The sequence below is a fragment of the Bubalus kerabau genome, chromosome 13 (assembly GCF_029407905.1).
Source record: "Bubalus kerabau isolate K-KA32 ecotype Philippines breed swamp buffalo chromosome 13, PCC_UOA_SB_1v2, whole genome shotgun sequence".
Lineage (NCBI taxonomy): Eukaryota > Metazoa > Chordata > Mammalia > Artiodactyla > Bovidae > Bubalus > Bubalus kerabau.
In genome coordinates this window covers 47,136,522-47,163,011 of record NC_073636.1, presented here as the reverse complement: position 1 = coordinate 47,163,011, position 26,490 = coordinate 47,136,522, and the positions used below count along the sequence as shown (strand labels likewise).

General features: G+C 46.2%; 1 protein-coding gene across 8 annotated transcripts in view; it reads right to left on the bottom strand.

Annotated features, from left to right (window-relative positions):
* The window catches only part of DIP2C (disco interacting protein 2 homolog C), a 310,450-nt gene that overhangs the window by 49,932 nt on the left and 234,028 nt on the right, over positions 1-26,490 (bottom strand). For all 8 annotated transcript variants that reach the window (XM_055544182.1, XM_055544184.1, XM_055544187.1 and 5 more), the window contains 12 exons: positions 24,687-24,826; positions 24,043-24,179; positions 22,670-22,878; positions 21,514-21,628; positions 20,841-21,042; positions 18,224-18,333; positions 16,897-16,977; positions 11,279-11,402; positions 10,680-10,801; positions 9,714-9,825; positions 9,516-9,625; positions 3,650-3,780 (listed from right to left, as the gene is read on the bottom strand). In XM_055544182.1, coding sequence (XP_055400157.1) covers positions 3,650-3,780; positions 9,516-9,625; positions 9,714-9,825; positions 10,680-10,801; positions 11,279-11,402; positions 16,897-16,977; positions 18,224-18,333; positions 20,841-21,042; positions 21,514-21,628; positions 22,670-22,878; positions 24,043-24,179; positions 24,687-24,826 — 1,593 coding nt within the window. The remainder of the gene's footprint in view (positions 1-3,649; positions 3,781-9,515; positions 9,626-9,713; positions 9,826-10,679; positions 10,802-11,278; positions 11,403-16,896; positions 16,978-18,223; positions 18,334-20,840; positions 21,043-21,513; positions 21,629-22,669; positions 22,879-24,042; positions 24,180-24,686; positions 24,827-26,490) is intronic.

The window sequence follows — 26,490 nt, the reverse complement described above, 5'->3', positions numbered from 1 at the left end:
TTTAAGAGATCAAACAGCACAACAGCAAATACATCTGTATTACAATACTGATATCCTAGTCAAACAGCTACTTACTGCAAGTCAGATGGATCCAACAACACTCCTGCACAAATGGAGCCAAGCCCTGCAGTTGTGAAAACACGCTTTTATCCAAAGTTTTTGTATCCGATACAACACTGCAGTGCTTTAAAATCAGTTTTTCCATTTAGTTGAGAAACCGGCATGCCCTACTTGTTTTCTCAATTCTAACCAATCAGCTTTTCAAGAATACACACTTGGGGTCTGAAGAGAAGCCTAGATCTACAGCACACCAGGGCTGCCCCTCACACACGCAGGTCCTGTGACTGTGCCTGGAGCTCTCGTCTTCTTTCCAGGGTCGTGAGAGCTAAGGGAGATCCCTGCCCCTGAGCACACCAACATGAGCGGCAGCCCCCAAGTGGACGACTCCTTGGTGTTTAGTGCCATAGGCACCAACGCACCCTCTGCCCTTTGCGATGTGGCACTCCAGAATCAGCCTACAGACCATGTGTGGAATGACCCTGAATTAGAGCTTTCTTTTTAGCTCAGGTGCCAACTTCAATGAGAATCCTCAAGGCAGCATTAAGCAGGAAGAAATAAAAATAATGAAAAATTTACCTCTGCTGAATGGATGTTAAAAGAACAATCCTGGCCAAAATTGGATCAATGCCAGGTAACAGCCCAAGATCTAACAACCCTGCACATCGTGCACCATACAAGTCATAATTATCCACCAGGAAACACGGCTTGGGAGTTTTCCATGAGCGCTGAATGTTATTCAACCCACTCGTGAATCAGGATGAACCGGACCACCTGAACTAGAACCCCTGCCTGGCTTCTGTTCCAGCTCCAGTTTACACACTTCTCTGTCACCATGGACTCCCATTTTCCAGCACACACCAAGCTGAGTTAACAACACTGGAGTCCCGTGTGTTAGGGAACCAAAATGTACATAAACACCCTATAACGATACACTTCTTAATTATGACAATCTATTGTTTCCATATTGTTATCAGCATTTTCCTTCTAAATCCTGTAATAAGGAGACCCAAAATGAAGAAAACAAAATGCAAATTACCTATTACTAGCTTTCTTAAGAATACACATCAGGATAAAAGATTCGCTTGATCAGACTGCTATGGGCATGAAAAGGTGGGGTCCACGTGATGGAGTTCAAGGTTGGAGACACTAAGCACATTTGTGGAAATTAAGCATAGTTTCACCTCTGTCTTCACTTCTGTAAATGGAAGTCAACACTAATAAAAACGCTATTAAATCCTAATACAGGACAACAGAAAACCTGATTCACCAATTTTCTACTTGCCTTTTTTTGGTCTCAATCCAACAAAAGTTGATTGCTTGCTGTTTCATTTATTAACCAATACTGAATTCTTGGCACTGGCTGTTATACTTTCCAACTTAATAATAGCAGGTTGCTTATAGGGAAGAAATTATTTCCTGCAAAATTCTCAAACCTCAACTATTTCAGTTTAGATCTTAACTTCAAAAAGAACAGAACAATTTAAAAACACTTTGGGAACATTTTCTCCCAGTCTCTGGCCTGCTCCCATTCTCTTGACAGTGCCTTCTGCAGAGCAGAGATAATTGATTTTAATAAAGTCAGTCTGTCAATTATTTCTTTCATGATCAAGCCTTTGGAGGTGTGTCAAAAAGTCATCACCAAACCCAAGATTATCTAGATTTTCTCCCAAGTTATCATCTAGTTTTATAGTTTTATGTTTCACATTTAGGTATATGATGTATTTTGATCTATTTTTGAGAAGGCCACAAAGCCTCTGTGTAGAGTCATTTTTTTGCAGGGGGCGGGGATGGATGTCCAGTTGTTCCAACACCATCTCTTGAAAAGGTCATTGTATGGCTGTACTGCTTCTGCACGTCTGTCAAAGCTCAAAGGACTGTACTTACTTGAGTCTGTTTCTGGGCTCTCTACAACACCAAGAGTGAGCTCTGATGTAAATTACAGACTCTGGGATGATAATACATCAAGGTAAGTTCCTAGTTTGTAAAAAACATATGCTCTGGTGGGAGATGCTTATAATGGGGAAGCTGTGCATGTGGGGGTGGGGTGGAACAGAAAATCTCTGCACTTTCCCTTCAATCTTGCTGTGAAGCTAATAGTGCTCTGAAAAAGAAAACCTTAATAAAAAAAATTAAAATAAAAAATGGTTGACCAGGAAAAGAGAGAAAAAATACATTCTGGTAATTAATATAAAGGTATACATTTATAATTCAATGATTTCAGATTATTACTTTGATAAAACATACAAAGAATTGATAACTCTCACAATTTGGGCACCCTGAGCAAGGCAGCTGTACAACTCAGGATAACACATGTCGCCCTGTGGTGTCACACTGGTTAGCCTCCTGAATGGGCAGGGTAGGGTCTGTGCCATATACCTCAGTTACTTCAAGGAAAGGAGTTTTCTTTTAAAACAAAACAAAACAAGTTTTACTTAGGTATAATTTGTATATCATATATCCAACCATTTGAAGCACAGAATTAAAAGAACTTCGATAAATCTGCAGAGTCATACAATGCTCACCACAATGCAGTCTAGAACACTTCCATCACCCTGACACAAAACTGGCAAAACACAGTCCATGTGAAGCTGGCTGTTGGGCCCTGGTGTTTGTTACAGCATTTCTACACACTTAAAACACTTGCATATATTTGAAAATGTTAATAAAAAGTAGTACACTATATTAGAAAATAAAATCTGAAAGACTATATGCCAAAATGCTAATAGTGTATTTACTGGAATCACCCTGATACCTCAGTTGGTAAAGAATCTGCCTGCAATGCAGGAGAACCTGGTCTGAGTCCTGGGTTGGGAAGATCCGCTGGAGGAGGGTTAGGCCACCTACTCTAGTATTCTTGGGCTTCCTTTGTGGCTCAACTGGTAAAGAATCTGCCTGCAATGCAGGAGAACTGGGTTGGGAAAGGTAAAGGCTACCCACTCCAGGATTCTGGCCTGGAGAATTCCATGGACTGTATAGTCCATGGGTTGCAAAGAGTTGGGCACGACTGAGCGACTTTCACTTTTTTTCACTTTCACTAGGTTGTATACTTATGGAAAGCTTAATTTTCTTCTTTATATTATTTTGTGTTTTCTAAAGTTTCTATGATGAACATATACGTACAATTAGAGAAAAATGCCAATAAACATTCATTCTTTCCATACATACTGTTGATACCTGCCAGGAGGGGAGAGGAGCCTGCTCCCGGCATCCCCCAACTAGAGTCAGGGAGAAGCCGAGGAGGAAAGAGCCCGGATGCCCCTGGTCACAGTTCTAGGCCTGGGACATATGCAAAGATTTGGAGCTACAAGAAGCAAGCCCAAGGTCTGGGAGTTGCTTGGAAAACAGGCTCCCAACAGACAGCTTCTCAGAGCGGACCCAGATGCTGTCTCTGTTAGTTTCAGCAAATTTTACAGAGACTAACTTTCCAGACGCTGGACAGTGTGGCTGGCTACCAGCATGCAGAGCCAGGCTGAGAGGGAGCCACATCCTGCAGGCAGCCCCCTCCCATGAGCAGGTCTGAGCTCACAGGTGATCTGAAAAAGCATGCATGATTATTTACTTATATCACAGAGATACAGAGAAAACTCACCTACAGAGGCACCACAGGACAAACCCAAGTCCACAGTAAGGGTCCAAGCAAATGGCCACTTCTCTCGAGGGGTAGAGCTCACACTGCAGCTTAATAGAACGGCAGAAGGCACTGGTGGCTGCATGAGACATCTGCAAGACAGCAAGGCTGTGTCAGGCGCCAGAGCCGCAGCCCAGCCTCAGGACTCTTGCACCACCACAGGCCGCACAGAACGCACTGGACCAGACACCAATGCTAAGCGTGGTTTTAGATAGGACAATTGTAGCCAAGCTCTGGTTTCGTTAGGAGAGGGTAGGCTGTGGGTTCTCATTAGTCTTCCCGTTTTCAGTGAGTAAGCCACAAGCAAAATTTCCCGGTCCCCCAGGACTTAGTAACTCTAGCCCATGAGGTCGGGACATCTTGCATTTGAATGGTGGCTTCGACTGCGACCCCACCACAGCCTGTACAGTACATGGGGACACGTGACCAATCATATGCCCTCTCCAGGCAGAGACAACACCTGACTCGTGCTTCACCTCCAGACCCAGCCCTGCACCTGTCATGCAGCAGAGGGACCAGCAGAGCACACTGGACGCACAACTCCTGTTGGTAAAGATTCGCTGAAGGTCACACCCATTTGTGCAGTGAGATAAGCTTGTCATTTGACTGGAACCCAAGTCCAGTCTCAGCATAGCTACAGTTAAGAGTTTCTCTAAAGGCAGCAGCCAGTCCCACAACAGTCAGTATGGAATGTGAATTCTTTTAAAGTACAGAAAAATTATATCTAATAACATCAATTTTCACAGATGCTTTCTAGCCAAACTAATCTAAGAGGAACAGGAAAGTAAAAGCACTCCAGAAAACTTAACCAACTTCATGGTCTTAGATACTTCTCAAGTTAGTGTGGAGTGCACATCACCCAGAGCTGAACTGTAAAAGGGACCAGCGCAGAGCATCTGGGCAGAATTTGACAGGGATCCTACATGCTAGGATGGAAGGCCCTCACTCCTGGCGTGTCTCATCTCTTTCCCCAAGCTGGCTAATAAAAGCTCTTAGTCATCTGATTGGATTTCCCTGAATGTTACCGATGCTTCTTGAAAAAGAATAACAAAGTCAGAGGACTCACCCTTTCTGATTTAAAAACTTAGTAGAAAGCTACTGTAATCAAAACAGTGTGGTAGTGGCATAAAGACAGACACACAGAAAAACAGAATCGAATAGATAGCCCAGAAATAGAACCTCACATACATGGTGAAATGACTTTTAAAAAATTTTTCATTAATTTATTTTTCCCTAGACTTCACATACAATTGACTGATTGATTGAGGTATAACTGATCTACATCATTATGCTAGTTTCAGGTACACAACATATATATGTGTATGTCTTACAAAATGATCACCACAGTAAGTCTAATGAAGAGCGCTACTAAGATTTACTCTCTTACCAACTTCCAAGTACGCAACACAGTACACTATTAACTACCATTTCCATGCTGTACAATACATCCACAGCCCTTATTTATAACCGGAAGCCTGTACCTTTTGGCTCCCTGCACCTGTTTTTGCCCATCATCAATCTGTTTTCTCTATGAGCTTGGTTTTTAAAAAAAAATATTTCACATATAAGTGAGATCACATAGCATTTGTCTTTCTGACTTAGCATGATGTCCTTCAGGTTCACCCATGTTGTTACAAATGGCAGAATTTCCTTCTTTCTAATGGCTGAATTATACTGCACTGTGTGCTTACAGATGGTGTGGGTGAGTGGGCAGGCATGTCTCATTTTTCTTATCCATTCATCTGCCAACGGACACTGATATTGTTTCCATATCTTGGCTATTGTAAAATAATGCTCTATGAACACTGGGGTGCAGACATCTTTCTGAGTTAGTGTTTTTATTTTCTTCAGATCAATACCCAGAAGTGGAATTTTTGGATAATATGGTAGTTTTATTTTTAACTCTTTGAGGAACCTCTATACTGTTTTTCATAGTGGCTACACCAGGTTACATTTCCACCAACAGTGCACAAGGGCTTCTCTTTCTCCACACCCTCATCAACATGTTATCTCTTGTCTTTTTGATGATGGCCATCCTGACAAGTGTGAAGGGATAGCTCACTGTGGTTTTCATTTGCATTTCCCTGATGATTAGTGATGCTGAGCATATTTTCTTATACCTGTTGTCCATCTGTATATCTTTTTCAGAAAAATGTCTATTTACATCCCCTGCCCATTTTTAAGCAATTGTTTTTCTGCTGTTAAGTTGTATGGGTTCTTTACATATTTTGGGTATTAACCCATTATCAATATGTGGTTTGCAAATATTTCCTCCCGTTCGCTAGGTTGCCTTTTCATTGGTTGGTTTCCTTTGCTGTGCAAAAGCTTTTGGTTTGATGTAGTTCCACTTGCTTAACTTTTATTTCCTTTGCTATTGATGTCAAACTAAAATCTCCAAGACCAATGTCTAGGAGCTGACCCCTATGTTTTCTCCTAGGAGAGTTATGGTTTCAGGTCTTATGTTCAAGTCTTTAATTCACTTTGAGTTCATTTTTACAGGTGCAGAAAATTGTTCCAGTTTCATTCTTTAGCATGTGGCTGTCCAATCCTCCAAGCACATTTACTTAAAAGTCTGTCCTTTCCCATCACATATTCTTGGCTCCTTTGCCATAAACAAGTTAACATTATATGTGGGTTTATTTCTAGGCTATTCTATGTCACTGGTCTTTGTGTCTGTTTTTGTACCAGTACCATACTGTTGGCATTACTGTAGCCTTATAATGTCAGTGAGCATGATGCCTCCAGCTCTGATCTTTTCCAAGATGGCTTTGGCTATTTGGGTCTTTTGTGGTTTCACACTAATTTTTAGAATAGTTTGTTCTATTTCTGTGAAAAATGCCACTGGAATTTTGATAGGGACTGCAACGAACCTGTAGATTGCTTTGGGTAGTATAGACATTATAACAATATTAATTATTCCAATCCAAAAGTATGGAATATCTTTCATTTGTCCTTTTCAATTTATTCCATCAATATTTTACAGTTTTCAGTATACAGATCCTTTACTTCCTTGGTTAAATTTATTCCTAGGTATTCTTTTTGATGCAGTTGTAAATAAAACTGTTTCCTTAATTTCTCTTTCTGCTATTTTATTATTAGTGTACAGAAACACAACAGATTTCTCTGTATTGATTTTGTTATCTTGTACTTTACTGAATTATTTATTGTAAGTTTTCGGTGGAGTTTTTAGTGTTTTCTCTACAAAGCATCATGTCATCTGCAAATAGTGACAATTTTAATTCTTCCTTTCCCAACTTAGATGCCTTGTATTTCTTTTTCTTGCCTAATTTCTCTGCTTAGGACTTACAACACTATACTGAATAAGAGTGGCTTCCTGATCTTAGAAGAAATCTTGCCTTTTCTCTGGAAATCTTTCAACCTCTCACTCTCGAGCATGATGCTAACTAAGTGGGGGTGATCAAACGTATTTTTGATAAGAATGCCAAGACCATTCAATGGGGAAAGGACAGTCCTTTCAACAAATGGTGCTTGGAAAACTGGATATCCACATGCAAAAGAATTAAGCTACACTCTTAACCTAATACCATAAACAAAATTAACAGAAAATGGATCAAAGTTCTAAATTTAAGACCTAAAACAATACAACTTATAGAAGAAAACATGGGACATGGGACAAAAGTTCACTACACTGGATTTGGAAATGCTTTCTTGGATAGGACACCAAAGGCACTGGTTAAAAAAAAAACAACAGTCAAAATTAGACTTCATGAAAACTAAACAATTTTCTGCATCAAAAGGCACTATCCATAGAGTAAAAGAGGCTTCCCTTGTAGCTCAGTCGGTAAAGAATCTGCCTGCGGTGCAGGAGACCAGAGTTCAGTCCCTGGGTTGGGAAGATCCCTTGGAGAAGGAAATGGCAACCCACTCCAGTATCCTTACCTGGAAAATCCCATGGACAGAGGAGCCTGGTGAGCTGCAGTTCATGGGGTCGCAAAGAGTCGGGCACGACTGAGCAACTAACACTTACATAGAGTAAAAGGGCGACTCAAAGAATGGGACAGAATATCTGCATGTAACTGATAAGGGTATCAGAGAACTTCTAAAACTCAACACCAATAAGAAAACTATCAATTCAAAATCAGCAAAGGAGTTGAATAAACATTTCTCCAAAGAATACATACCAAAAGGTGCTCAGTATCATTAATCCTCAGAGAAATGCAAATCAAAATTACAGTGTGATCTACCTCACATACATTAGGAAGGCCACTTCAAACAAACAAACAAACAAAAAGGAAATGCCCAGGGAGTTCCCTTGTGATTTAATCATCAGGGTTCCAGATTTTCACTGCCATGGCCCAGGTTCAATCGCTGGTCAGGCAACCAAGATCCTACAAGCCATGAGGCTCAGCCACAGAAAAAGAAGACATTCAAAAGAGAAAAACCAACAGAAAATAAATTCCAAGTGTTGGCAAGAATGTAGAGAAACTGGAAACTTTGTGCATCATTGGTGAGAAGGTAAAGTGGGACAGCTACTGTAGAAAAGAGTATGATAATTCCCTCCAAAATAAAAATAAAATTACCCTTTGACCCAACAATTCAACTCCTGGATATATATTTTAAAGAGTTAAAGGCCATGTTTCAAAGAGATATTTATACACCCCATGCTCAATGCAGCATGATTCACAATAGCTAAAATGTGAAAGCAACTCAAGTATCCATTGAAAAATGAATGGATAAGCAAAATGTGGTAAACACATACAGTGAAATCTTAACGCAACCTTAAAAAGGAATTTTGATATATACTTCAACATGGATGAACCTTGAAGAAACTATGCTAAGTGAAATAAGTCAGACACAGGAAGACATATATTGTATGATTCTACGTAAACATGGTACTGCTGCTGCTGCTAAGTCACTTCAGTCGTGTCCGACTCTGTGCGACCCCAAAGACGACAGCCCACCAGGCTCCCCTATCCCTGAGATTCCTCCAGGCAAGAATACTGGAGTGGATTGCCATTTCCTTCTTCAATGCATGAAAGCGAAAAGTGAAAGTGAAGTTGCTCAGTTGTGTCTGACTCTTAGCGACCCCATGGACTGCAAACAAGGTACTAGAACAGTCAAAATTGCAGAGACAGAAAGCTGGCAGGTAGGGTCGAGTCTCAGTTTAGAAGATGAGTTATGGAGGTGAGTGCTGCTGAGAGCAGCACAGAACTGTGAATGAATTTAATACCACTGAACCACACACTTGAATTGGTTAAGTGGTAAGTGTATGTTACATGTATTTTACTACGAATACAAAATTGGAAAAAAAAGTCAAGCAAGAGAACTGACAATTATGCAAGCTCAGCAAGCAGACGAATAATAGGTGCAGGGCTTCCTGAGGCTAGAGAACTCAACGGTATCTTGATGAGGACCCTGCCTAACCTAGGAGAGTCCTAATTCAGGTGACACATGTACTAGTTCCCTTTTTTGATGGGAAAAAGCAACAGCAACAAGCAGCATTCTGGCCTGTTATAATGAGACCTGTGTTAAAAATGCAAGGAACTCCTGTGCACAGAGTTTTATAATAGAATACTGGGATCTGAGAACCAGCAAGAAAGGAAAACATAGGCAGTTTCTTTATTAGGGGCTGGTGAAGCTGTGGTTATACACAAAAACACTGTTTGAACATTTGGAAAGAATCAGTCAGCCTAGCTAACTACTGAAATGGTCACACATTTTATAGCTTAAACAGAACACACACATATGCATATACCTCTCTCCGTGTTTTGATGCCAGGCCCCACCAGAGCCCTATACACGTAAGAATGAAAATTAAGCATCGCTCTATGGCCTGCTAACTGCACACTACTCAGATTGTTTCTCACCTTCACTCCAGCTAGCATCCCGGTTGTGGACACACTGAAATCAAGATAAGCTAGAGTGTCTGGGTTGGAAGGTTTATAGATCTGGGCAGGCCGCTTCTTTGGCAAATCATCTGGAGAAGAAAACAAGCTGTTAGCATCTCTGACTTAGTGGAAAAGCAGATGAGCAAACAGACATTTTTGGTGAGTTTGAGAACCAACCTGTGTCTAGTATAGGGGGCCAGGCCCTGACATCCACCGCCGCAGCTGCCTCCCTGGACCGTAACAATTTACAGATCAGTTGTGTTGTCATCAGACAGGCAGAACGGCTCACCTGAGGGTCAGAGAACAAGGCACGGAGAGGAGGAGGGTAAAGGACAGGGGACTATGCCTGCTTGCATGCCAGCTGTGTACCACGTGGAAGCTGTGTAGCTCCAGGGTAGGCTGCGTGCACAGCCGCCTCATTCAGGGCCAACGGAGGTCCATGTGACTGGGAATCTGACCACAGACCACATGAGCAGAGCTCGTGCGGACTGAGGCCCTGGCAATTACTAGAGCTGAGTGGTGTCAACTGTGTGGCCGTCACCTCAGAAAGCACCACCCAAACTACCCACTCTCACCACACCCTCCCCATCCTCCAGAAACGCTCACTCTCCACACACAGCCTCAGCACTTACTGCCACAGTGACAACCCTGAAGGTCCTCTGACACAACTACAAACAAGTATTTATTTGTGATGCCCCTTGGGGTTCCTCCTCTAAGGGGAAAAACTTATCCTAATCCTCTTAAACTTCACCAAAAACAAAAACAAAAAAAGTTAAAACAAACTGTACTTTCAAAAAGGAACAGGCTGCTTTTCAGTCTTGAGGAAAGAAACATTAAAATGTCTGACTTTCCCACTCCTCTTGGTTTGTTCCTTGGCCTGGTGGGGAATCACCCAGTGTCCAGAGAGGTGCCCTCTCTAGGGAGTGAATCTGATTCCCACGCATTGTGGCAAAACTGCTCTCTAGCCCCTAACTCTACGCACAAGTTGCTATCTTGATTCCAGAGCAAAACAGCAAGCTCCTAGAACAAAGAGGCTGGGCCCCCTCCACCTCTGGGACTACAGACGCCCTCACCAGCCCCGGAGCCCAGGCTCTGTAGTCTACAAGCCCAGCACTCGGGCCAGACCCTGCAGGCAGCCATTACCTCCACGATCATCTTCACGGTGGGCAGCGTGGTGGCGATGTTCTGTGGGTGTGGGGGACGGACGGTGATGGGCACGCAGCCTGCATACAGGCAGCCATAGAATGCAGCGATGAGGTCTATCCCTGCACAGAGAGAGGAGCAGTCTTCAGTGAGACTCAGCAGCAGGACAACCAAGCTGGAGCAGCCAGGCAGGCACGGGGCCGCCCCCACGCGTCTGTCAGACTTCAGGGACAGCCCCCCAGCAGCCCCGTTCCCTCAGGCACAGGAAGCCAACGCAGCCCAGAGGCTTCACTGCTGTCACCCCTCTAAGGAGTCTTTAAACTCAACTTCCTGATTATCCACTCAGTGGTCAAGTATTTAACTACTGATTAAATGAACTGCCTCAGATAGCTAATAAAGTTCGATACAAAAGTCTCTGAAATACCAATTTGTCTGTGCCCCTATCATCAGTCATACAGCACGCAGCACACAGTCCACCCTGTGAGCCAGGCCGGGGTAGGGGCCCATTTTGGTGGTAATACAGCAAGGCCATCGAGCACCAATGGGTGTGATGCAGGGTCCCTCAGGCACGGGCTGGTCTGCACAACCCCGTTTCTTACCTGGTGGGTAGACCAGGGCGACGTGGTCCCCGTCCTGCAGGTGTCCCCTCTCCATCAGCATCACGGCTATCTTCTCAGCCCGCTTGTGCAGCTGGACACACGTCAGCGAGTTTGCTATTGTGCCCTGAGTATCACAAGAACAAATGGGTATGTTTTTTTAATATCACAGCTTTGAGATGCCTTTTGTATACCATACAACTCACTGATTTAAAATGTACAATTAAGTGGATGTATCTGCAGAGTTGTGTGACCCCCACCACAGCCAGCTTCAAAACATTTTCGTTACCCCCTCAAAAGACCACCCACCACTGGCATTCTGCTCTCCTCTCCTCCCCAGTAGCTAGGAAGTACAACACCAAAGATGACTCCAGATACATCTGCATTAACAAGAAACATTTAAAAAACAATTACTGGACATGAAAAAAACAGCTAAAAGTATAAAACAAAATCAATCTAGTAATTTGGGGACTTATGTATAATTGTCGTGGGCAATAAGAAATTAATCATAAATCTGGAGGATCTGAACTATGAAAAATAGGACTAACTGAAACTGTTTTTAAAAAAGACTACATCAAAAGTCAAGGAGGTCAGAAAACAAACAAACCAACTCCCAGAAAAGCAACCATCCAAAAAAAAAAAAAAAAAAAAAACAAAAGGAAAAATGGGAATTGTCAAATTCATTTAATGTAGACTTCTAAATACACAGGAACAAATAAACACATTTGGATTGAAAAGTACCTTAAAAAACACTGAGGATGAAAATCAGTAGCAAAACAGGTACTAAGAGATATCAAAATACATGACATTTACTCTTTATTTATAAAAGCAAGAATAAACTATAAATTATAAACATACAACTTATCCAAAAAAGCTTCCCTTGAGGATTCACTTATTTGCACATATTCCCAGGTAAGAGGAGACCATTGTCTACAGCTATTTAAAAACTGCTGTATCATCAATTCCGACTTTAAAGGGATGAACCGGGGAAGGACCTCTCCTTACACTAAGTGCAAACCTGACAGGAGTGTTGGGTGAGGAAGACCCTGCAGCTGGACACAGGATGGTGGGCACCAGGAGCCTGATGCATCTGTTGAGGTGGGGAGTTTCCAAGGACAGTGACATGAAGAAGACTGTCCACAGGGAGGTGGTGAGAGCAGCTGGTTGTGTGGGAGGAGAAACGTGGACAGGAGAGACCAGAATCTTTGGGGCCGTTAAAGGATACGGGTGACCTGGTGATTTGAAGTGTGTGAAGAGACACTAGAAATGCCACTCAAGCAGAACATCTGCACAGGGTGTGTGGGATCCAGTGAGATGTGAACCCTAAAAGGATATATATACCAGCGGCCAGCATTTGCCCAAAACACTCACAAGATCATTGATGGCCTGGGGCACATAGGCCGGTGGAGAAGGGGGGCCATCTAGACAGCTGCCAGGCAGGCTCAGGCCCCTTCCTGCTGAGACCAGCCTCCCCCACAGTGGGGCTATGCTTACCATTCTCTGAATTGAACCTTCTCATCCCAAATATTTTCCTTAATCATCTTCCTTGTGAGGAAGGTTAAACAATAAACAGAAAAAGACACAGAAAGTGGAAGAGCCAGAGAGCAGCATGTGGCAAAGCCAGGTAAACATAGAAAGACCTATGAGGCTGGTGTCTGGGACCAGCTGAAATCTGAGAACTGGTGCCTTCGCAGCTGGACCAGTCCTCTGAGCAATCATTCCTGTGCAACACATGTGTGCACATGAACCAAAACATATCCCTCTTCACCCAATAGTCCTGCGAGCTCTTCAAAGTGAAGATGGGGCACCAGCCCCCAGTACACCGAGGTGAGGCCCACACCACCACCCCCCACCCCCCACCCTGAGCCCCCATGCTTGCATGCCAGCTGTCCTGGAGGAACGCCAGCACTGCACTCCTGGCTGTGGCCGGGACCAGTGGAGTTGCTGGCGGGGCGGCAGTACCAACTGGGGACTCCCGCCACCACCCTGCTGCCTGTGCTGGTCCATCAGCAGGTCTTATCTTAAGAAGCGAGCATTCTGGGATTGAGCTGTTAAACTCTTTCAACTGCTCTTCTTTGAGTTATCCAAAGAGCCAGCACTGATCCCCTATCAGTATCAGCTTTCCTGTCACATAACAAAGCCTATATGCTAGAAGCACCGATGACTCACGAGTAGCTGAACGCTCTGACACTGGTTCTGAGAACATCCATCTCCAGATGCTTCAAAATGGTGAGATTTACTTGCATTCTGTCCTTCAGCAATCTTCGCCACTGCTTCAAAATACCCTTTCTCACCCACAGGGTTTACACCAGACCTGGGGCCCCTCGTGGCAAGCTGGTGCCAATACGCCCAACATAGCCTTCCCCCCAGGTCTCTGCTTGCAGGCTCAACATTGAGAGAGTATCACAGGACACAGGTTTTGGCCAGCCCCACACCATGCAACATCACTTGTCATGGGGCCCTTCACCTCAGGAGAAAAGCTAATTTTCAATCACGCATTTCATTTTCCAAAGCGCTCACTGTGACAAAAAACAAAACGCCATTTATCTTCAGGTCAATGGTTAGCTGGCATCCTCATCAACATTCATGGAAAAAGGTGGGTTTTCAGTACAGAAACCCACCGCATAAGAAGGTTCTAGGAAAAGGTACATCACAGAAAATTAGGGCTGACTTTCCGTGAAAGAGGTCTTGGCTGGTATCATGACAAAACGGCAATGCAGGATGATCCACCACCCAGTTGCTACTCTGAAGACAACGATTTCAGTGTAGGTAACTGTAAACATGGCACCACTGCAAAGTTTTACATTAAATTAAATAATGACAAATAAAAACATACTCAGGAATGAAGAAAAAGCCAAAAATGATTTACATTTTAAAATGTAAAAAAAGGTAAAGGCGTTGGCTGGTGTTTTTCTTTAAAAAGTAACAGATGCTCTTTGTATGTAAGTTCCAAGAACATAAGTCCTTCCCCATTTGCAGTGAATCGAATCCTCACTTCTGCCTACAAGCCTAGCACAACAGCTCGGACACTATGGACTACGATGCTGTGGAGGAGGGCATACAAATAAGTGCTGTGGGCAGTAAACAGGTGGCACGACGCAGCTGGGACCTGCAACAACTGAGGGGCCGTCCGGAATGGAGGATGCCTGGAAGCGGCCTGAGGCCCCACATTGGAAGGACAATATTTAGGGATATTGAGCAAAACATATCATTAGAATGAATTTTAGCTGTTTCTTCTCACCTTTTCAAAATTTTGCTTTCAGAAAATATTAAACTGTGCATTTGGCTTGTGCTGATTTCTACTGGATGGTGCCGAGCTAGAAGGCTGGGTGAATGGAAATTCCATTGTGACCGCCATGGAGAAGATGCTCCTGACCTGCGGTTCAGATTGAACACCTGTGCTGAGTGCGCACAGGGCTCTGGGAGGACGGGGATGAGCGCAGACACCAACTCCCTGCTGACCCATCCAGCTCTGTGGATGTAGCTGCCGCCACATCAGAAGGCCTGGGAGACAGAAGGAAGGCAGGCCTCCTGTCTGAAGGAAGGCTACTACCATGGGCCATGCTGTCCCCACGCTGACCTGAAGTAAGCTTACACATGGGCTTGACCTCCACAACTCACCCCTTCGAGAATATGACTCATTTCTGGTGAACACATTTCCCCAATGACCTCGTGTCTGGCCATAGCAAAGGACTGTGAACTCACGATCTGGGAATGGGGACACAGTTGACCTGTCCAGCACACTGCCAGCCCCCAAGTGACACGTAGCTGGACCAGCTGTTTCCTCCTGCTGACAGGACTACAGTCTACCAATACAACCAAATCATTTCTGAATCTTTGTGTCTGTGACAGCAATGAAACTTCCTCTCACCCAGAGCTCTGGAAGGGTCACCCTCAGGGAGCTCAGGGAAGAGGCTCCGAAGAGGAGTCCCTCCCGAAGCTAAGGCCAGGCTGGATAAGGCTCCAGCTCCAGTGGCCCCTCTGGAGGTGCTGCTGGGAACCACCAGACACCACAAGAGATGCTACAGAAAAAAAGGAGTCACCAACAGTCTCCAGGAGAAATGCCAGGGCAGAGGACAAAGAAAGTCAGAAGCAATGATTACAGAGTAACTGGGACACAACCAGGCACCAGTGCCAGAAAAGAAGTCTTATCTGTGTTTACAGGCTGAGGCAGAGCCAAGGGAGAAAGATGAACGCAGCAGGCAGGCTGGCTTCAGATCAGACACAAGGCTCCTGGTAACCGTATCCCTGGGCTCATGCCCCATGTGCACCGATGGGCCCTGAGCCAAGAGACTTAATCCTACGAAGAGGGTCCAAGTGTAGGCACCAAACGGCAGGGACAGCAAGCGTTCCTCACAGAAGCTGGGGAGCGGGAGGGCTTTCTAAGGCTCTTCCTGGGGTCGGTCTGAACAGACACAGTGAACAAGAACTGCTGAGGTCAGCTCAGCATGCAGGGCCAAGATGAGCAGAGTCACAGGAGGACCAGAGGTACTTCTACAAACTAAATCACTGCAAAACTGGTCTGCAGCTGGATGTCCAACTTAGAGATTTAGGGAGGGACTTACATTGTTGGCATTTCCTTTCACTGTCCTTAACTGATTGCTCTAAGTGACAAGAGGCACCTTTGTGCACAAAGATTGTGATATTTTGCATCTTTGAAGAGCTATAATGTCTTAAAAGTTGCAAGCATCCACACTAGTCAAGAGGACCTAACTAAATCTAGTTTTCAGGCTTTATTTCCAGAGTAAACAAAAACAGGTGTATTTTAAGACTTCTGCATTTACTGCTCATTGTTTGTACTATTTGCTTGTGCATTTAAGGCCTTACTCTTAAGTACTATTATGGAGCACAATCTGATGACTTACTTTTCTAATGAGAAACGTAAATATGAACCTTAACTACAAAAATTATTTTCACTCCTAAGAATGAAAGCCTATAACTAAAACATGACTTTTTACCAAAAAAAAAAAAAAAAGGTAGTTAAATAATAAAAAGAAACATAAATACCTCTCAGATCCACAACTATTCTCTATTGTAGACATTCTCCACTCATTTAGGGGGAGATACTGCAAAAATATTGCTAAAATATATACATACACAAATATATGTGTATATATACACACATGCTATATATATGTGTGTGTATATATATAAGTACATAAATATATACATACATAAATGTATGTGTGTATATATACAACTGATGGCTCAGCAGGTAAACAATCTGCCTGCAATGCAGAAGACACAGGAGACATGGGTTCGATCCCTGAGTTGGGAAGATCCCCTGGAGGAGGAAATGGCAACTCACTCCAGTATTCTTGCCTGAACAATCCCATGGAGAGAGGAGCCTGGAGGGCTATAGTCCAAACGGTTGCAGAGTCAGACACAACCGAGCGACTAAGCACATGTACACACACACACACGCACACACGCACACACGCACACTCAAACCCTTATATTAAAAAGTGACCTTTCTTAGGTAAAAGGTCTCAATCAAAATAGCAACAAACAAACAAAAGGATTCAGGTAAGACGGAGAAAGGTTTGAGTGGAGAGTATGGAACAGCAGCATGAAATCATGGCGCACACAGGCAACACCAGGGTACACGGGTGGGGCCTCACCCTACAGTTGAGCAGCGTGTACAGCACGTGGTCAGGGGTGGTCTGCGCCCTCCACTGCAGGACCTCCGAGAGGAACAGGAACTGGAACAGAGCACAGCTGTTAGGTCCAGACCATCCTGGGCATTTGGGCTGGCCTCAGCATCTAACAGTAGGGTCTGTCAGTGCCTGAAGTCGGGAGAGGATAATCTCTGACAAATATAATCAACAGGATAATCAGGCATTTACAATGCTTTCCTGGCAGTGACTGGAATTCACTGTGCCTGATTCAGACCCAGCAGTTGGAGGGCTGGGGCCGTGCCACCACGAGGGAAGGCCTCTGAAATCTGCCCAAGGATGGGAAGATGCCATTCCCCTTATAGACAGAGTAGTCGACACAGAAACATCCCTTCTCCTGGGGCTTCCACAAGTTGTAACAATGATTTCTGGGGGCTGCAATGATAGACTCAGATCTACTCTGTTTCAAAAATGGGCTCTCTTAAATTTGCTGTGTTTACAGTGGTCAACTCTGAAGGCATGCAACAGCCCTGAGATCACACAGATCACATGTACTCACTAACATGTCTGCAGTAACAAGGACAGCCCTGTTTCATGACACCGACACAGCAATCGCCACATTTAATCCATTTTATGACAGAAATGCAGTGTGAGGTGTGGAACATGCTCATCAAGTACTTTCTTTGAACATGTTACTACATGTTACCAGACTAGCAACATCTTAAATGGCTGATTTTGTCATATTTCCTTGGAGCCCACACAAAGTGGGGCCACCTTTTGGTGAATCACCGGAGTTCTCCAGCTGAATGCTATAACGGGGACTTGCAGCTGTGTGGGACAAACCGTGTGTCTAGTGCTTATGTGGAGTGGGGCCCAAATATTCCTCCTACAACTCCCAATGCTGCTTTAAGAATGTCTGGCTTTTAAACCTGGGTTTTGAATTGACACTTCCTTGAACTGCAAAGATCCAAGGACTGGAAACCTCACTATAAGGTGGCCGTGAGGCAGTGTGAGTGTCCAGCCAGGGCTGGTGGGTAACCAGGAACAAGTGTGCAGGGAACACCAAGACAGGATAGGGACTGCAGATGCTGGTTTCAGGCCTGCTGGTCATGGGCTGCATCACCTACCCATTTCTGTGCCACGTGAGGGGTCCTAAAACACTGCACCCCAGCAAACACGCTTTCCTTACAAGATTACAGGAGGGTCTTGCAGGGAGACAGGAAGAAAGGCCATCATTGCGAACACTGGGGTGGCAGAGAGGGCAAGTGGGAGTCGGTAACACCTGTGACACAGCATCTGGGCAGGAGTGGAGAGGAACCGGGCAAGCTCTCACCTTCCGGGCCTGGTCATTGTCTTCTATCTGGCCCAAGTCTCTGCCACTGGCCTGTGCGATCCTCTTCCCAGACACCAGGTTCCCCACCATCACAGAGGCAGGGCCGATCTCTGCAAAGCAGCAACAGCACGCACATGAGGGAGACACATGAGGTAGGACACGAGCGAAGTTCCTGAAAATATGACTTCCCACTTCAGGAAGGAGCTTACTCTAATTTCCTTTCAAAGATGTGACTTTGAAAAACCTGATTAGAACAGGGTTTCAAGTAAGTCACTACCATGAAAACAAAGACAAACAGGAGCAAATCTCAAGTGAGGGGGCACAGAAATAAAGCTTTCAGCATCTCCCCTAAGCACCCTCCCAGGCCACTGCCTTTGTTCGCTGGTGAAGGGCATTCAGTATTTTGCTGGAAAAAACTAGCTTTTTGATGACAGAGAGCCACATAACCTTCATTATTTAACAAGAACAGATGAGAGACACCAGATACTATTAGAGCATCCTTCCTTAAAACTGCCAGTTACATGAAGCTGTGCCTTCCGCGTTGCTTCAGAGTGGTGTGGATGCCCTGGCACTACTCAGTGCCCCGAGAGGCAGGTGACCAGCCGGTTCTCAGAGCCCACTCATGGGGTCACACTTCCCTGTCCAGAGTTCCCAGTCATCCAGCGACATCTGAGTACTGCAGCCCTGCAGTGGTCATGCATTTACCAGCGATCCTTCATCCTAAGCATCTGTCTTGAACTCTGGCCACCAACTGTGTCCCAGCACCTGGGCCCACTGGAGGCCAGGACACCACGTCAAGGTGTCCAGGAATGAACAGGGTTAGAGGAGGGAGAGGGAGGCTCAGTGAGTGAAGCCTCCCTGGGGAGCCCAGAAACTCTTGTCCATTCAGTAAAAACATGCCAGGCTTTTTCCCCATCCATTTCTCATGCTCATGAAGGGCTGTGCCGTGTGTCTTTCTTGGCTGGCCACCCAAAGCCAGTGCCCACAGGATGTGAAGAAGTGGGTGCTTCACTGGGAAATAACTCTACCCTCCATACCATAAACAGGGGTCGAAACAACAAAACGGAGGCAAGAGGAAAAAAAGAGAGGAAGAACATTAATAAGGAATCTGAGAATACTAGAAAACTTTAGAGAAAGATTACTGGTAAATGCCAACCTAAGGTGCCCGAAAAGCAGTGAGAGCTAAGGCCTTGTGTGCTCTTTCAAGGAGGATATAAGCTCTAACATGGGAGTCCCAGCCCGGCCCCACAGGCTACTCTGCTGGCAGAGGGTGGTGGTCAGCCAGTGGGTGACCCGTTCCTCCTGCAGCACCGGTGTCCTCACCTGAATCTGGAGAGGCTGCTCACTCTCACTGCATCAAGCTCGCTTCTGGAGGTGGCCTGGTTCCTATGTCTACCGCCACTGCGCTATACCCAGGGCCTGTCAACTATCTCTAGCTGACTTGTTGTGATCTCGGCCCCGCCATGCTTCATCAGTGGAGCAAAGAGCATCAGGCCTGGGTCTGTCTCTCCAATACTCTGGCCCTACAGCCTTGGGTTAGTTCCTGAACCCCTCTGTGGCATGATCTCATTTCCTTATAAAATGGAGACAGGAACGCCCACTCCTTAAGACTCCAAGAGGATGAGTCAGGTTAATACCAGCAATGTGTGGAGGCGTGGGCAGCTTGTGCCAGGCCTGCTACTCGTCGTTCTAACACCCCTTGGGCTCGCCCAGCCGCCCCCCTGGTCTGTTTGCATGTCAAGCCTGGGGGCTGGGGGCTTTCCATCACTATACTAGCACCACATTCTTGCAATAAATTCCTCTTCATTGGTAACTGGGTGCCACCTTAAAGAGCATAATCGTTGCTAGATGGAGCAAGTCAGATGGCTTATAATTACATGTTCCCTGATAGCTTAGTTGGTAAAGAATCTGCCTGCAATGCAGGAGACCCCGGTTTGATTTCTGGGAAGGGAAGATCCGCTGGAGAAGAGATAGGCTACCCACTCCAGTATTCTTGGGCTTCCCTTGTGGCTCAGCTGGTAAAGAATCCGCCTGCAATCCAGGATACCTGGGTTCGACCCCTGGGTTGGGTAGATCCCTTGGAGAAGGGAAAGGCTATCCACTCCAGTATTCTGGCCTGGAGAATTCCACGGACTATACAGCCCATGGGGTTGCAAAGAGTCGGACACAACTGAGCAACTTTCACTTTCCCTAAACTGTAAAGCAGCAGACAAATGTTCAGCATCATGAGGACACCACAAATGAAGCTGCAGAACTCCTCACAGGCTCCAAGGGCTGTAAGTTATGGAACAGGTTTGCAGGCTTTATTCTAATGTCTATGGGAAGGAGCGGTGACCCTGAGAGGTGCTTTGCCAGAGTCCTCAAGGAGGTTTGACACCTGCCAGGGAGGCTGGGCTCGGGTAACTACCAGCACCTCTCCTTCCCCTGTGGCCCTCGCCCTGGGCCTGGACTCCACTACCTTCTTCCCACATGTGGCAGCAAGACAGTGTTCAGGAGGAGGCTGACCTGCCAGAGTGTATAACCAGAGACTGGAGAAGAGGAAGGCTGAGAACGGGGTCTGTGTGGCCCTGGCCCAGACCCAGGACCACCTCAGGCCCTCACAGCCCTTCAGACGTACCTGGTTGCTTCTGCCGAGGCTTAGGCAGGTTTGTAACGCACGTGTGGGGACACATGAGGACATTGCAGGGGTGAAGTGAGCCCTCCAGGAAGAGCTGCTTCGTTTCGGACAAATGGATGCCTCCGAGTGGGGTTTTGGGGAGGGTGTTTGCTGGAACCAAGGCCAGACAATAAACCCCAACTTGATGTATACTGTCGATTGCCTGGAAAGCCAAAAGAGAAAGAACCATGTGAAGCAGGTATAGTGAACAGACAAGGAGCAAATACTCAAGACTGTGCAGAGCACACCACGCAGAAGTACATGCAGCACTCGCGAAGCTCCCATCATGGAGACACTGAGGTCAGGAGGGCAGGTCGCCAACCCAAGCAGAACACACAGGTTACGGAGCACGTGTGGAACACCACACACACGACAGTGGACACTGGGAGGAAAAAAGCACGCTCTCAAGGTTGTAACAAGAACTCCTGCTGCGAACTCCACGAGCGAATGGGAGCAGCTCTGCACACCTCTGACCCCTAGGCCGGGTCTGTTTAGCTCCCCACCCCGCCCCAGGAGGCGAGCCCAGGTTCGGTAGCTGATGAGTCTGTGGTCAGAAGGAGGGATAAGCAGAGCACTCAATGGCACAGGGAAAATGACGTGAGCAGGGAGGGGGCTCAGGGCAGGCGCGAGCTACCTGCAGCACCCTGCTCATCCACTGGAAGCTGTCCTCTTCCGTGGAGTCTGGCCTCTGCTCAGCCACAATCACAATCCTTTCGTCGTGCAGGACAGTCACTGAAAACACGGCTATTCTGTGGATACAGATAGGACATGGTAGTGAGCACACGCTGGAGATGCTCACAGAGGATTGGCCCTGCCATGAAGGGCTTCACAGCTACTATGACCACAGAGCTCAGGGGTTCTCAGCACCAACTACACCCCGAGAAAGGAAAACTGCAGCTTCCAACTCCCAGGCGCTCACCCACAAAAGCACAGGGGAGAAGTCTGACAAAGCCAGGGGGCAGGTGGAGGACGACTGCCATACTTCTTGTGGAAGCAGCCTGCCGCAGCTTGGGCAATGGGCCTCAAGCCTCAGGACAAGCAGGAGTTGTGCAGGTATCAAAACTGCTGAAACTTACTGGGCCCTGCAGTTTGCATCTTGAGTTTGTACCTGCGAAGCAATATTCTCCCAATGAGCAGAACTTTGCCATTGGGGAGCTGATGGTTTTCTGCTAGCCCAGATTCTCTCAGGAGAAGCACAGACTGGCCCTCTGGGGGGTCCTCTGCACAAAGGTGGCTGGGCTACACCCAACCCAAAGCTCTGCGTCTTCCTGCTCCTGCCAGCTAAACTATGCAGGGCGAAACCCAGAGCAGCTGACTTCCTCCAAATCAGCAAAACCTTAGGAGCCATGGTCAGTGATCCAGCATTGGCTGTGTGCCAAGCAGGGATCAGGGACACCACCCAGAAGGAACCCACGTGAGGCAGTTTCCGGGCAGTTTATGGCTCATTTGTTACCTTTGGGTGAATGAACTGCAGCAAGATAAATGCTTGGTTCTTTTGTGTAGTTTACTAATTAAAAATATGCTTTTCAAAAAATAAATAAATAAAAATATGCTTTCAAATGGACATTATTCTTTAACTTGGAGAATTTAGTGAAGATACATTTATTGGGCTCAGAAAATTTTCATAAAATTGGACATTAAGAACTGCACAGAATCTTAGAAGTCACAGAGTTCAGGGGCTTCAATGTACAGAGGAGGACACAGAGTCCCATTAGTTTAAGCAATTTTCTGCAGCTTTATATAAAAAGTGTAGCCTGTGGAGAACCATACCAACCACAGAGCACACCCACCTTCCCCTGTAGACGAACTTCATGGGTTCCACAGCCAGTGCTGTGGCCACGATGTCATCGGCGTTGTGTCTGCGCCCGCTGACCACCATAAGCCCGTCCATCTTGCCCACCACGAACACAAGCCCTCCAGGGCCAACGAAGCCAAGCAAGCCCGTCCTCACGAAGGGGTACTCACTGACCGGGGCCCCTGAGCTCGTCACCGGGAACACCTGGGGACAAGGAACTCTTGAGTGCCTGCTGGAGCCCAACATCCGCCCTCCTCCATGGAACCCACTGCTCCTGCTTCCCTCCGCTGGGTCTCTTCACCTGGCCCTGGCTGGAGAAGCCCAGGTCTGCACAGCTGCCATGAGTGCCAGGCTGCACACCCATCCCCCATCCCCATTCCCATTCTCACAACTCGTCCCCAGCCCACACGCAGGGCCCTCTGAAGAGGCCTGCCACAGTCTAACGAACATTAATTCATTCTTCTACTTATAAAACCACAGCATAAAAATGGTTAAATGGAGAAGCAAGGTGCACTTTAAATAACATCTGTCAGTAGTAAAATGATTCCTGTTCATTAGACTGCTGTCTTCCTTACTGGAAACACACTCAAAAATACAGAGGGAGCAGCCCCACCATGAGTTCAAACTCGACCCCTAGTTTCCTCCCACCTAACACATAAGCCACACAGAAAAGAAGATAGGTTTTATTTAGACTGTGTCTGGCTCAGTTTCAAGGGCACTTAGAAACCTGAATCCTGACCCAACTGATCTGCCTGTACAAGCCACATCACATGTGTTCACATCCAAAGTTCTATTTATAGCCTTTAAAAAATTTATCCCCAATCAACTCATATTTACTAACATACAACTTAGTCAAAGTGTGCTCCTCCTAAGGTCAGCACACTTGGTGAAATGGTAAGAATTCTGAGAATGTTGGGTCTACCAGGCAGTGTGCACTTCTGTGTGCTAACTGCATGCCACACCATGTGCACAAAGCACGGACACACACTTGTGTGGTGGAGGCAGCTGTGCAGTGCGAATGCTTGGTCAAGGCGGACAGTCCCTGACGAGGCCGCTGCTCTCCGCCTCGGCAGGGCTGCGCGCTCCCCAGCCCCCACCCATCAGCTGCTGCTCTTTCTAGATAGGTGAGAATGGCAATGAGGAAAAAAGCTGCCTCTAGAGAAACTGTACTTGCTCTTTCTCAGCTCTGATTATGAGGTGAAAACAAGGCTGCTAAGCCAAATTTATTAAAAGCTATAAAAAATGGCAGGAGAAAGTACAACCATTTTAATTACCATGAACATGTTCTATTGAGAAATCACCATCTCCTTTTACATCTATTCCACACACCTGGCAAAAGCTGTCTGATGGGGCTCACCTGCCACCTACCTCAAAGGTGTTCTTGGTCATACCCGAGAGGCCGTAGTAGGACATGCCCGTGGCCACCGCGCACACGCAGAGCTCCCCGACTTCGTCTGTCCTGCACAGCTGGGGAACCCCATCAGGCTTCACTGAACACATGATGGCTGAATGCAAAACAGCAAGCACACGTTACTTTAGAGAGGGAGTTGCAGGGAGCTGGAGAGGAGAAATGAATGGGTACAAAAAAGAACACAAAAAGAAGTAGCATCTGCAGCAAAACCACAAGTGAAAGAGAACAGGCCCTCACAGTCCCTGAAGCAAGCTGTGATTTTCTTGGTGCGGTAAAACAACATTTCATAGCTGTGCACTGCTGTAAGCTTAGGGTGTAAATGGGATTTACACACCATGCAGACATGAGGATGACACTGAGAAGAGACCACATGGCGTGTGTCGTCAGCCAGTGCACACGGCCTCCAGGACAGTCTGAGCCCTGAAACCAATGAACACGGCACACCTGCTCCAGTCTCTTGAGCCTGTCTGAACAGAAAGCCTCCCTGTCCCACGGGAAGCTCCATCTTTATCTCAGACTCCCCATCAAGGCGGGCCCTGCAGGAAAGGCTGGGGGGTGCTAGTTCTCCAGTCTGTGGCTCTGCACCCACACCCACCCTCACCTCCAGGCATCACGAGGCCGACGTCTTGCACGGTGAGTACAGACAGCTTTTCCTCTGAGTCCACTCGGATGACCCCATAGGTCAGCCCATGCATGGAGAGGACGCCACGGCCTGGGGGCTGGTTGCTGTCATCGGTGGGCCTATGAGGACAGGTTGCATCTGATTAGAAGCACGTCAGCTGTCTGAACACAGACACGTGTGTCCACATGCCACCTGCACACCAAGGCTTCTCCTTCGGGCCCTAAGGGCAGACACAGCTGTCACACACCCTGTGTTCTCTGCTCAGGAGACACTGAGGTCTGCTCCTAAAAACTGCTAGACTCCTGAGAAGCATGGAGATCCCACAGGGCTCCCTTGTCTCCCTGCCTTCCCCTTACATGTGTCCACTAGACACCAACCAACTCCTCCAACTTACTCTTTCTCCTTGCAAGGTTGGATCTCCTAGGTTTGAAAATGGCTCAGAAGGGAAACTCAAGTCTCCAGAAGGAGAATGACAGCAGTGAGCAGAAATGCCAGACTGTGAGTGTGGCCTCCAGGTCAGACGTATGCTGAGTATGCACACTCTCAGTTGTAAGAACTGGCAATTATGTGGATGAGAGAGCAGCTATCAAGTGCTCGGCAGCTAGGGAAGGTACAGCTTCACACATCCGGGGTCTGCTACCACTGCCCCAGCTCACCCCCACTCGAGTCCTCATTGCTTCCACTCGGCATCTGGTAGGGCTCGCCCTCCATGCCCACCCACTTCCCTGGGGCCCAGGCCTCCTCCTTGCCTCCGGCAGGGTGCCTCATGGCCAGTCCTTCACTGTCCCCCAGGGTGGCTCATCACCCCACTAACAGCACCTCCATGGCCTCCTCCACAACAGGTACCTTCTAACCATCCACCCAGGCCTCTTCCATGAGGGCAGGGGCTTTCCTCTGGTCACTGCTGAACCCCCACCCTTGGAGTTGTGTCCAGTAAAAAATGTCTGCTACTAGATCAGTGAATAAACAAAACATTTACAAGATCATGGATTTTATCCCTGAAAACGAAAGATTCTTCAATGTGAGCAAAGTGAGAGAATATAATTTAGGTAAGCATCACGTTTGTTTCTCTAATTTCCCAAATATTTTTTCTGTAAGATTGCTGGAAAAAGCCAAACGATCTTTTTGGCCAACCCAATACAAACGCCTAAGGTGTTTTAGGACCTAAAATACAAACTATAGATAGCAGTCTGCCATATGGCTTTAAAGTATTTCATGAAGGTTTATAATGAAACTAAAAAACATAAATGGGGAAAAAAAAGCTAAAATTTGCAATAACGGGTATTTGAATCAAGTTATTGGTATATTTTAAAAAGAAGCATATATATCAATTACATTTCAATCAAAAAAAAGTAAGAGTCTGAAAACCAAACTATTCCATCTGTAACAATCAAGAAGAGTAGCACTAAAGAATACAAAAGCAAAGTTGCCCAAATAATAAGACCCACACGAAACCACCTGGAAATGAGCCCAAACAGTGGAACTGATACTGCTCTGGCTGTATCTTTTCCAAAGGCCCTAATAAAATTGTAAAATGAAAGAGGAGCCTCGGAGAAACCCTAAGGGGGCCAGGACTCCCTCACCCTCATCCTCAGTCAAGACCCCATGTTTAGAGTCAGAATCGTTAGCCTGAGCACCTGCTGTGGGCTGAACTGTGTTCCCTTTAGAAGACATGTTCCTGTGCTAACCCCCTGTATCCAGAACGTGACTTTATTGGGAAACAGGGTCTTTGCAGAATATAAGTAGTTAGTAAAGAGTTATAGGTCTACAAGCCAGGGTTGCT